Source organism: Rhamphochromis longiceps, linkage group LG7 (assembly GCF_057381845.1).
Source record: "Rhamphochromis longiceps isolate RC_006_pf linkage group LG7, R_longiceps_female_GT1.1, whole genome shotgun sequence".
Classification (NCBI taxonomy): Eukaryota; Metazoa; Chordata; class Actinopteri; order Cichliformes; family Cichlidae; genus Rhamphochromis; species Rhamphochromis longiceps.
In genome coordinates this window covers 22,825,910-22,838,541 of record NC_140563.1, presented here as the reverse complement: position 1 = coordinate 22,838,541, position 12,632 = coordinate 22,825,910, and the positions used below count along the sequence as shown (strand labels likewise).

At 41.4% G+C, this 12,632-nt stretch overlaps 2 protein-coding genes across 8 annotated transcripts in view; one reads left to right on the top strand and one right to left on the bottom strand.

The window, feature by feature from the left end:
* The window catches only part of LOC146665305 (transcription factor SOX-6-like), a 104,512-nt gene extending 100,015 nt beyond the window's left edge, over window positions 1-4,497 (bottom strand). For 2 of the 7 annotated variants that reach the window (XM_085412901.1, XM_085412902.1), the window contains exon 1: window positions 2,227-2,662. The gene's annotated coding sequence lies outside the window, so the exon portion shown is untranslated. Of the gene's footprint in view, window positions 1-2,226; window positions 2,663-3,585 lie in introns of those variants that run through there. The other 5 variants (XM_085412903.1, XM_085412899.1, XM_085412900.1 and 2 more) reach the window with 5 other exon arrangements.
* A 2,133-nt stretch (window positions 4,498-6,630) lies between these two features.
* lg7h11orf58 (linkage group 7 C11orf58 homolog) lies at window positions 6,631-11,208 on the top strand. The gene is made up of 5 exons (XM_085412898.1): window positions 6,631-6,816; window positions 7,897-7,980; window positions 8,115-8,175; window positions 8,386-8,495; window positions 10,654-11,208. The coding sequence occupies exons 1-5, from the start codon at window positions 6,763-6,765 to the stop codon at window positions 10,876-10,878; spliced, it is 534 nt and encodes a 177-aa protein (XP_085269024.1). The 5' UTR covers window positions 6,631-6,762; the 3' UTR covers window positions 10,879-11,208.
* The last annotated feature ends 1,424 nt before the right edge of the window (window positions 11,209-12,632 follow it).

The following is a 12,632-nucleotide window of genomic DNA, read 5'->3' as shown; positions in this document are numbered from 1 at the left end:
TACAACACATGTCCAATTTGGGGGCTGGTGTCTTTTTCAAAGAGCCTGAAAACAAATAATTAGGACTCTCCAGATTGGCCACAGGCTTAAAATTGTGAAGAGATGGGTCTCCAATGAAGGTGACTGACATCCTCCAAAAAAACAACATATGGAAACGTTCGGATCTGCTACAGTGCGGTCAGATGTTAGATAGATGTTAAGCTCAATATGCAACTAAAACAACAGTAATGCCAAAGAGAGTTAACTTATATATTATATATATACTTATATAACTTATAGTAAATTCTAAAAATCAAAATTGGGTCTCTTCTGCAGCAAGTGTCTGATTGGTGCCGAAATTCTGACTCTATTCTGTCCCCCTTTTTTCTAACAGCTGTAAGATCTCTTAATCTTTTGCCCCTCCGACTGTGCCCTCTGTCTGCCACTAAAGAGTCTCTCTGAATCACACCACAGGAAAAAGGCCTCCCAGCATCCTTAAAAAAAAGAAGAAGAAGACGTATATGTGGCACATCAAATTAATGCTGGATTTCTAAGTAAGCCCATTTTTCAACGCTTCACAGTGAGACAAATAAAAAGAAGTGAAACCTGAAATTTTCAAACATTTCAGGATTCAGTTGGAAATAAATGTCATGTGATGATTCTTGAATCACAGCTAAAACAAGGAGCATGCCGATGAAGTGAACAGAGGAAGATGTAATTAGAAAATGTGACTGTCCACATCAAATGATGGTGTGATGTAGCTAATTAAAATAGAACTAAATTTTAAAAAAAAATAGCTGTGAAAAAACAAGGACGGAATTAAAACATTTGTTTTGTATTTTAAATCTGTAAAAATATTATACAGACTAAATCAAATTGTTTTTTATATATATTTTATAAGGCGGGTGACGATTATTTCCCACGTGCTCGAGATCCGATGGACATTTCACATTGTTCAGCCGCTGTGTTCACGCTTGTCCGCCTGTTGTCAAGGCTGATTCCCACAGAGGAAGAGGGGGAGGAGAAAAAAAAGCCGCAGGTCTTCCGTCAGACAGCGGAGAAAGCGCAGCCATGCAGTCCTGAACAATGTGCTGAATTGGCAGCCTATATATAAGTCTGCCATTTGGACCCTCTAATGCCACTTTACCTTATGAGGGAACTTCAACTCGCACCACCTGCTCAAAACAAAATACCACAGGAGATCGACTCCAGCGGACCCCCCCTTCCTCGGATTGTTTTTCAGACAGACACTCTCACTTACAAGAGAGTTAAGGAGGAGGGCTGGTGGCGGTGTGTGTGTGTGTGTGTGTGTGTGTGTGTGTGTGTGTGTGTGTGTGTGTGTGCGTGCGTGGGTTGGGGGGGGGGGGGGGGGGGGGGGGGGTTATAAATAGTTCTGCCAGAGTCCAAACAATTAAACAACCTGTTGGAAATTGTCATTATTGCGCGTGGGCAGGTCCAAACTGGCAACCTGAGGATCTGTCAAGCTGGGGCGATTCTAAGCGTGAATAGAGGAGTGATTTGATGAGCAAACAAAAACAAAAAGAAGGAAGGAAGAAGGAGTGAAACAATTAACAATTACAGCAGACAGTGGGAAATTCCGCGTTATTACTACAACTCCCGTAACAACAAGCGATGAAAATGTGGTTTCAGCTATTTAGGAATGAGTAAACCGTTAGCAGGACACTCGGCTTCCTTCTCCAGTGGTTTTTAAACTCGTTCTGTCACGCGTGTGATCTCTCTCTCTCTCTCTCTCTCTCTCTCTCTCTCTCTCTCTCTCTCTCTCTCTCTCTCTCTCTCTCTCTCTCTCTGAAAGCTCCTTATCTGCCGGCCAGCAGAGGCTTATCTCGGAGGTGTAGCGTGTCTCTAAATACGGGGAACACCCTGAAGTGACTTTATCAGTCGGTGCCCGCCGTTGTCGTGTGCCTTGTCCTCCTGTACCCTCTGTCACATCCCCACCGTGAACTCGAGGCCAAAAGCTTTCACACGGTACACAAGGTCCCACGCTGATCTGCCCGAGAAGCGGGTCTCTCTCCCCGCTCTGAATAAGAAACTTGCCCCCTCTCCGTGTGGCTCAAGTTCATGCACCCACGCAATTAACTTCACACATAACCGGCGCCGTCACTCTGTCCGAGTGTCAGGTGAAACTGAAACTTGTGTTTTCCCAGAAAGTTCAGATGCACTGTACAAAAAGAAAAAACGCAAAAAGCCACGTAAAGAAAAAGATGAAGGGGGTGGAAGGAGACTTACGGACTAACTTCTTATCTCGTGGGCCGTCCCGGGACGCTGTCCTGTCCGGTTGTATTGTCTCGGTGGATCTGTGTGTTGGTGCTGCGGGTCTATTTTCATTTATGGCTCACGGGTTTTTCTAGGATCAGTCTGCGTGACCCCGGAACAGCTCAGGCCCTGAGGACGGGGTTTCTCGCCTCGGTGGTCTGTTTTTCTATCGGTTGTATTCCAGAGCGAGTGGGGAAACGCAGGGGCACCACCACAGTCTCGGCCACGGACGGAACAGTACACTGTGGATGTGCGGCGAGCCCGTGAACGCGCACGAGGACCACAGAGGTCCGGCAGTAGTACCCGACGCGTTCGCGTTGACAGACGAGAGGGCCACCGCTGTGGCCGGAGAGGAAAATGCTGAAACTGCAGCAGCCCGCATCCTCCAGCCGACCTGAGCGATGGGCTGACTTTAAGAGCGGCTTTATTTCTGTGAAGTGTTCTGGAAATGCTGCTTTCAAGTTCACGTTTTGGGCTCTTGAGAATTATCACTCAAGATAATGAGCTCAAAAACTTCTTATGCAAAGTTTTTGAACTCTCGACCTCTTTCTAAATGTCTTTTAATGAGCTCTAAGCCTATAGAACAATTTTCTGGTGCTACAGAACCGCTAATCCATTTCTGTTAATGGTGCGTGACAGGGATGTAGTGGTGGGTGAAGTTTAGCCTGCTTTTCTTGCACGATTTCATCCTTTATGTCTGGAAATAACCTTGAATCTGGATTACACAAACTAAAGGAAGAAGGTGGAAATGCGCTGAAAAATATTGGAAAATGTGTGTTTTGGCATTTTTTAAAGAATTTTTTTCTTTATTGTTAATTTTATATAATATCTAAATATGTATGTTCCGTTTAGGCTCTCCTCACAAGCACGCGGTTTTACAGTGGCTGTTATAAATATAATTACAGGTGAAAACGATTTGCAGTATTATCATAATACAAACAGTGTGAAAACAACTGTAACAGACGGCGAGCTCCTGACAAAGCTTACTATCACTTAATTACAAACCTATTGCAATCTAATTCTGTGACTGGATCCAAATCTGAGTCATTTATGACAAATAAAAATGACTACGGAACTTTTTCCCTATAAGCTCTACAGCACCAAACTTTTCTAAAAGCCCGGAGTTACTTTTTCAGGTGATGCGGTCCAATCACAGCCCTGCTGTGGGGTTTAAGCACAGTCCTGCAGCCCGAGTCTGCGGCTGTCATCGCGGTTTGTTGTGGAGAAGAGATAAGCGGAGTGCGCACGGACTTTTCAAAACGAGCAGCCCCGGTGGTGGCGCGGGCTGACCGTCCCGGCGCCTCCACGCAGATGCAGCAGGACGGGTCTTACCTGGATTCAGTCGTTCGTCATGCGCTGTGTGCTTCTTGCAAACTTGACGACTCTTTGGGGGGAGCGACGCTGACAGAGTTTTCGGCGGCGAGAACAGGAGTCAGTGCAAACAGCTTCCAAATCCCGTGCGTAAAGTCACCATCGCTGGAGCCTGTCGCGGACTTTGGTAACTCCGTGTTTGCGCTCCGCCGAGGATCAGAAAGTACACCGGGACACTTCGGCGTCGTCGTCAGAAGTTGCGCTGAGTCACACCGGAGGTCACCCGGAGGATTCTTTTTAATCAAAAGTATTTCAGGTTATTTCCCGGCCGGCGCTGTGTGGCGGCTTAAGTGAGAGTGCGGGGCACTGTCGGGTGAAGAGGCAGAGGCTGGATAACCCCTCCTCTCTCTCCCTCTGGCTCTCTCTCTCCTTCCCTCTCTCTCCCTCGGCTATTTATCCGTCTCTGTCCGCCTGTGTCACTTTCTTTGTTTATGTTTGATGAAACGTAAACCATTCTATATTTTTCTTGTTCACTCCTGTACAGGTACCTTTTACCCCTGACTTTTCTTGTCACCCGTGTCCCAGCCTTTCCTTTCAGTGTGTGTGTGCAGCCTTTGAGCGCACGTGCGTGCATGCTCGCACCAGGCTGCCGGTCAACAACTCACGATCACCCGCGCGATTAAAAAAGGAATAAAATTGCGATTTGATTTCTTTGATTCCTCCGTGATTTTATTCCCCTTGCAAACTTTTTTCTTTTTTTGTATCAGAAATCACCCAGAACTAAAACTCACGCAGTGATTAGGCTAAGCTGCTTGTTTTATATGGATTAAAAAATATATTGATCAAAAAATGGGATGGGGGACATTTTAGTAAATAAATACCAATGAAAGTTTTTTACTCTGTTTTGCAATAACACGAACATATATATGTATATATAATATTTTTTTTAAATCAATGTATACATTATTTTATATACTATATATAAAATCAATTTGAACATCAAATTGTGCATATTAATATTTCTCTCTTGTGTGTTTGTTTTTTGTTTAGTTGTTTTGTTTGTTTGTTTTTAAATAATAAAAGAGATCTGTAAATCAGGATCCGGCCTATTCTTTATTTTCCTAAAGAAAAAAAATATTTGATGTAAATTAATACATGAGGGGGATGAGATTGGTGGATGCAGCGTTTTAAGCCCATTTACATGAACGAGTTTCCCGTTTAATACTTCGTTGATTGTCCTTCGCAAAAATGAAGTGTGAGGTCCTGTCAGAGGTGTGAGCGCCTCTGGGCTGGGTCTTCATAATATTTACTCTCGCGCCACCTTTTGGCGGGTTTAGTGAAGGTCGATCATCCTAAACGTAATTTTAAACCAAACGTGCCCCCACAAAGGCGGCTTTGAAAACAGCTACATATAAATATGTGACGGTAGAAAAATATCTTTCAAGCTTTAGTTTAAAGAGATTCCAAGGGAAATGACTAATCAGATAAAAAACATAAATATGTTAGAAACCACTCAGTGTGAGCTTTATTTTATATCTGGCCTAAAATTAACAGCATTGGTAATTACCAAAATAGTTTGTTTTTTTTATGTTAGTGGATAGTTAATCCAATAGTATGCCCTTTAATCAAAACGATATGTTTAATGTTAAAATAACTATTGCTGTTGTAGTCCATGAAATTTCAAAGTTTGAAATTTCAAAAAGCAGAAAAATAGCAAAACACTTTGGGGTTTTTATTTATTGTTAAGATCGCAAAATACAGGTATTTACTTTCATTGATGAATAGAAAAAAATGTTCCAGTTTTTGAATGTTTATTTAATTTCTGACTTCATCTGACTCCAGCTTGTCCAAATTTAATTATAAAATACAATTATAATACAACAAAAACTTTATGTTGAGCGGATTTTTTTTAATCATTATTATTATTACTACTATTATTATTATTATTATTATTATTATTATTATTACTATTATTACTATTATTATTATTGGTATTATTATTATTTCAATGCTCCTTGGCATTAAATAATCAAATACAGTTGGAAAGCCTGTTTATTTCCACTGCATTTGTGGGTTGAGCAGCAGAGTTGAGTAGCTGGGTTGTGTCCCTGAAAACCTTGCCATAGGCCAACTTCCGGGGGGAGGACGGGGGGGGCGACCATATCCAGATTAAAGAACAAGTTCCAAGGAGGGATGACAGAAACAGGCCATCAAGTGGGCATCCCAAGAAAATGACATGACAAAAAGACTGTTCCCTCAATCTGTGAGCACTTAGGAACCGCAGGAAGTCTTCTACAGGTCAAGGCTCATAACAACTTTTGATGGAGGCAGTGTGATGGTGTAGGGCGTCATCTCCCTCACTTGAAAAACTAAGCTTGTCATCACAGGAGGCAATCTCAATGCAGAGATATTGAGATTAGATTCTGCAACCAGAGGCAATCATTTGGCCCAATATTGCAGAGATATGGTCTCTGCAGTATTGGGCCAAATGCTATCCTCCAGGATGACAACACTTGTCCCCACAGAGCGGGGTTTACCAGAGGCTGCCTCCAGAGTTTGGGAGTGAAGAAGATGGAATGACCTGCCTACAGTCCTGACCTCAACCCTACTGAACATTCGTGGGAGCAGTTTGGGTGTGCTGTTTATTCCAGAGTGACCAAGCACATTGGCTGACTTGTGACAAATGCTAGTTGAAGAATGGGATGCCACACCACAGCAGTGTGACCAAGCTGGTGACCAACATGAGGAGGAAGTGGCTGACTGTTGTAAATGTGTATGACAATTGACAGAGGTGATAACACCATTTAGGGGGGGTGGGGGGTAAACAGGCTTTCCAGGAGTATAAGATTTATTGTCAAGAAGCATTGTTACAACAATGCCTCACTTTTTGTGCTAAGTTTCTATCTAAACACAGAGAGAGAGAGAGAGAGAGAGAGAGAGAGAGAGAGAGAGAGAGAGAGAGAGAGAGAGAGAGAGAGAGAGAGACCAGGAAATAACCGCTAAGTAGATTTGATGACGAGTTTTTGTTGTGAGGAGAACTCTCCGCAGTGTGGCGGCACAGAGTCGACACAACCAGCAGCAACACAAACGAAGAAGACTGCACAGGAAGTGGGGATAGCAGGATTGTTGACATAGCCTGCTAGCTTTTGCTAGGTGGCATGATATTTTGTCGATATTTTTCTAAAGTTTTCGTTCACAATGAGCTCTCCAGAGGACAGGCATGGAACAAAACGATCGGCGTCTCCCAGTCAAGTGAGTAAAACGCTTAAAAACGAAACTAGCCCTGGGCGAGAGCTACGAACCACCAGGGAACAGCTAGCGTCGCTGTAGCAGGTTTGCTAACGCTGGGATTCAAAGCGTGATTGTTAGAATAGGAAAGTTTATTGAACTCATTCCCCTTTTTAGGATGACTCAAAACTATATTACATGAACTACGATATAATATTTACTATGTTTTCTCTTTGTTTTGGCCCGAATGTAAGCAGATAATATTTACTTATGTATTTTATTTAGATATTAAAGTCACTGTGGTGTCATTGTTGGGTAATTATCATTTTGTGTATATAAAAAAAAGAAGTTATGACACATTTATTGCTGTCGATGGAGATACGTGTAAGTCACCACTATTTGAACCTGATTTTAATTACTATTATTGATAAATAACACATGCATTGTTTGTTTCATATTGCACTGTTTTACAGAATAAATCCCTTACAAAAAATAAATTTTTAAAAATGAAACATGCAAAAGACGAGACGATAATCGAATATAAAATTAAAAGAATGAAAAACATTAGAATTTCCCCTTTCACTGGTACAAAGCGTGTTACAGAAATGTCTGAGTGAACAGAGATGAGTTTAGGTTCACAGAAACCTCAGTGGTGCAGCAAGAGCATATTATAAAAAAAAGCTGCAAAATCCCAAAATAATGACGCTGTAGTGATATAAGGCCATGTTTATTGTCTATGAGTAACAACCTTCAGCCATCAAATGCTTTGCATCTTTTCTTGAAAAGTGGCTTAAATTGCAACAAACAGGAAAATGCTTCAGGCGTCATGCTAATAAACTAAACTAATGAAAACAGGACTGAAAGCAGGATTGCAGATAATGCACAACTTAATTCATAATTAATGAACAACAAAAAAAACAGGTGAGTTGAGGTGTGGTCAGAAAAAGGGACGTCTAGCCCTGCTGATCAGAAACATTTATGACTGTTTCAAAATAATCTTTCTTTTTTTTAAAGGTAATGATATCAGAATCATGTTTTTGATTCAGTCTGGCTCTTGATGCTCTTGTTTGAACATCCACATGATGAGAATGTTTGCCTTTGCAGGATGGGGGTACACAGTGGGCCTCTGCTGATTTGGGAAGCGATGAGAGAAAACAAAAGTTTTTACGGCTGATGGGCGCGGGCAAGGTTTGTTTGTGTTTTGATTCATTTTACTGGAGACTCACAGACCAAAGCAAAATAAAAATAGGCCCTGTTACTTCATGCTTCACTGCCTGAAGTTGTGACAGTTAAGGTAAAGTGGGACTGTTGCTGTTTTACAGAAAGAACACACTGGGCGTCTTGTCATTGGTGACCACAAGTCAACATCTCACTTCCGCAGCGGTAAGCTTGTTATTTAGTTTTTGGAAAATGTGGTATTAGCTCTGCTTTCGCAAACTGTCATCCTGCACCTCTCACACATGCTGTGTCATCCTTACGCCCAAAACAATTAAATCGGCTTTGCTACCACACATCCGCCGCACAGGTCTATCCATTCTTGGATAGAGCTGTACTGGCTGGTTGTGCCTGCTGTGACTGGTGTCTCCTCTGCAGGTCAGGAAGATCAGAAGATCAATGAGCAGCTGGAGCTGCAGTACCAGCAGGGAATGGATGGGAAGTTGTCAGGACGCAACCGGAGACATTGTGGTCTGGGTTTCAGTGAGGTGAGGGGTCATACATGCTAGACTATATAGAAAAAAGGCAGAAAACAAAGGTGTAGTAGATCCAGAAACACTTACTTTTAATTATAACTGGATGTTATGCTAAATCCTTTAATTTATTATGTGCGCATCCTGTAAAATCTACATATCTTTTTTTCACTGTCTAAGCATAAAAACGTATTGAAACCAACCTTAGAGCCACAGAGGGATGCAGTTAGTATGTTGCTGTTATTACTTCAGTGCCAATACCCAATGAGTCCCAGCCCTAATTTGCACTCGAAGGAGATGCTCAGTGTTATTCACGTCAGTAGTCAGTGGTTATTATGATGTTGTAGATGACTGGTGTAGTAAGCTGTGTTAAGATACAATACAGCTGCATATCAGAAGCATCTTGTTTCAGTTTTCTAACTGGTTAGTTTGCTATTCTTCTGAATCTCAGATGACAAAACAGGCAATGCTTTGGATGACTCAAATCATTTTTAAGTGACATGAAATTAAATGATTTGTTATTCATGTTTGTTTTAAAACTGCAGCTTGATGAAGATACCGAGCATCCAAATTGTAATACTTTAAATACTTTAGAGCAGGGGTGTCAAACTCAAATACACAGTGGGCCAAAATTCAAAACTGGAACAAAGTCGCAGGATAACGTTAATATTTATTGAAATATATTTATTCCTCCAGATATAAGAATGAATCTTTTCTTATGGACTCAAACACGTTTTGCTGAAAAACTTAATATGGAACAAGCAAAGCTTAATACTAAACGATATATATATTAGCTGTATAATACCAGTAGGCCAGCTCTGATAGTAATTTGGTATGGCTTCGCGGGCCAAATGTAAGTAGGCTGCGGGCCAGTTTCACACCTATGCTTTAGACTTTAAGATTTGACAGATTTGGAGGTAACTCTATATTTCTTTTCATGTAAATGTTTACATTCCTAAATTGTATTTCAAGTTTTTGAACTACAACTCTCCATTTTAATTGGGAAACCATATTTTGCATATTGCATTGCTGATAATAATTTGTGACAAAACAATTTGGCAGAAATATCTGCCAAATTGCAGGCACATCTGTTTACACTCTGGACTTTTGGGATATTCTGTTACCAGGCAACCTGCTTCCATGTGAACAGAAGTAATATCCAGTGTTGGGAAGGTTACTTTTAAAATATATTCCATTACAGAATACAGAATACATGCCCCAAAATGTATTCTGTAACGTATTCCGTTACGTTACTCAATGAGAGTAACGTATTCTGAATACTTTGGATTACTTAATATATTATCATGCTGTTTACAACTACATGAATGTACTATTGCTGTGTGATTTATTACTATTACTGAAGGTCCGCGACTCCGAACTGTAGTAAAGGGACCTCTGACTAATACGGTGGGGTCCCTGTCGGCTCGTAGCCGAAAAATAGCTTTACTTTGTTGTGGTCAACTTTGCTTGCGAGAGACAGAGAGAGACGTTGAAAGACTGCTCCAACGGAACTTATTGTTTTTGGAGGAAAACACGAACACGGCGTACAGTCGAGTCTTAATAGCTTACTTACAACTGGGCTCGTCAGGCACTCTTCTTGGCTGAAGTGGTTATTATTATATTTACATGCTTCCAGCTGCCGTTTTTCCTCGATGACAACTCGTACCTTTCCACTCCCCTTTTTCTCCCTCCCTCGCTCACAGACACATAACGCGTATGGCAGTCCATTCTCCCTGCAACACGGACTACACTGCCAATGATGCTACATTCTTTAGAGCTATACCGGTAGCATTCTGCCTATTAGCTTAGCACAACAACAACAAAAAGGCCTCTATCACCCAGGAAACACGCAGAGAGAGAGCGTCACCCTGTAACCATGGCAACCGTAACGCTGCCACCTGGAACAACAGAACGTAGCAAACAAAACCCAAACAGTCCTGACCCGCCACAATATGAAACAGGAAAGTACCGCAGTGTAATCCATTTATTTCAACAAAGTAACTGTATTCTAAATACCACCCTTTTAAACGGTAACTGTAACAGAATACAGTTACTCATATTTTGTATTTTAAATACGTAACGGCAGTACATGTATTCCGTTACTCCCCAACACTGGTAATATCATACTAATACTAATTATAAGTAAATCATCTTTTGGCTCTCTTATCCTCAGTCTGAAACCCAGCCAGAGTTGATCCCTTCACCACCAGTGGATGGACAGACAAAAGAAGCTGAGCCAGAGAAGTCCACCAGTGAGAAAGAGCCCACAGAAGCTCAGGACAAAGGCAGCGATCCTGAGCCGGAAGAAAAAACTTCAGAGGAGTCTGAAACCAGCCCGGACAGTAGGAACGAGGAACTGAAACACGACTACAAAGCAGCTTTTGTGAAATCCTCGTAATGCTGATGAGACCGGCAGGGAGGAATTAGTTTTTGTAATATTATGTTTGTAAGTTTTGGTGTTAAATGTTGAACGGTAGGCCGTCATCCATCATAGAGCCAATCGTTAGACTACACTCTGGTGTGCATGTCGTCAAAGAATGAAGTCTGCAGGCTGAGTGGCAGTACCACATGATCAAGTTCTTATTTCGTTTGGACATTTTAACAGTCACTGCATTTGCCATGAATTGTGCTGAATGAAACAGGATTCCCTGGCATTAGTTTTGATTGGTATACAAATGGAGAATTTTGTGTTTTCTTGAAAACCAATAAAAATCATTTTCAGTTAAAACCGTGGTGGAATATGAGATTTATAGGACTGAAAAATACATTTTGAACATTCTGTTCAAAACTGCAGCCAAGTCAATTTTACACTCATTTTAAGTGTCTCAATGTAAAACCAAAATATTGTCTCTCTTCAGCACGATTTTTTTTTTTCTATCCACAGTTTTGGGCATCAGTATTAAAGCTTGAGCAGCAAAACTGCACCACATTTGTTTTCCAATAATTCATTTGAGAAAACTTTAAAATTTCCATTTTGGGTAAAGATTTAAATTTTCATTCTTTTCAGATTTGGTTGATCTATTATGGAATAATGAAAAGTCACAATGTGACTAAAAAGTGAAGAAATCTGGTGTCAGAGTGGATCGCAAAGAAGTCCATAAAATCAGTGAAGAGAATGGTGTAGAAAATACTGGTTGTGATTTTCAGGCCCACATGCAGGCCTGTGTCCTAATGCAGAGTTATTACGATAACGTTTTGTGCTGGATGCAGTAGAGCATCTCCGGAGGTACACGTCAAACCCTCCCTTGAAGCAGATGGGCTACAGCAGCAGCAGATCACACTGTGTGGCACTCCTGTCAGCTAAGAACAGGAAACACATACTACATTCTAGCACAGGCTCACCAAAGTTGGATGACAGAAGGAGGATTTCTGGATGAATCTTGCTTTCTGTTGCGCGATCTGGATGGTATAGTCAGAATTCGGCACACACTGCATGGATGTGTGGATCCATCTTGCCTTGTGTCAGTGGTTCAGGGTGATGGTGTTGGAAATATTGACTTGGCACTCCGGGGCTCCTTGGCACCAACTGAGCATCTTTAAAACAGCACAGGCTGCCTGAGTATCCTTGCTAATCACATTCTTCATAAAGGGACCAGTGTACCCATCTTGTGATGGTTTCTTCCAAATGAAATAGAGAAACATGTCAGTTGATATAGATACCTTCTCAGTGTTCTGTATGAATAAATCTTCATGGTTTCTGTGATTTTCAGGCACAGTCCTATAACTGTAAATCCCCTTTAATGAAACCTTAACCGGGGTGTTTCTTCAATTCATGCCATGGTAATTATTCAGTTATAGATAATAACCAATTGGATGGTGGAAAATGTTAGTCCCAAGGGAAATACACTGGTGATACAGGAGATTCTTGCAGTTTTGCCACCAAGAGGTCAAAATTTCCACTCATTGATGACTCATAACTGGAAATTTATCTAGAATGTACTGTGCCTCTCACCCAGTCTCAGCTAAAGTAGGCTCCAAACAGCAAAGACTATCAGGTTAAAGCTGGTCTCTATTTCTAACAAAGTGTATACCAAGCTGTACATCACACATGCAGTTGGTGAAACGGTTAACGGTGAACACGAGGACGGACATATTGAGGCTGCATCAAGGAGAGTGATGACACAAGATGAACAAATGTGATGGTGAAAACAT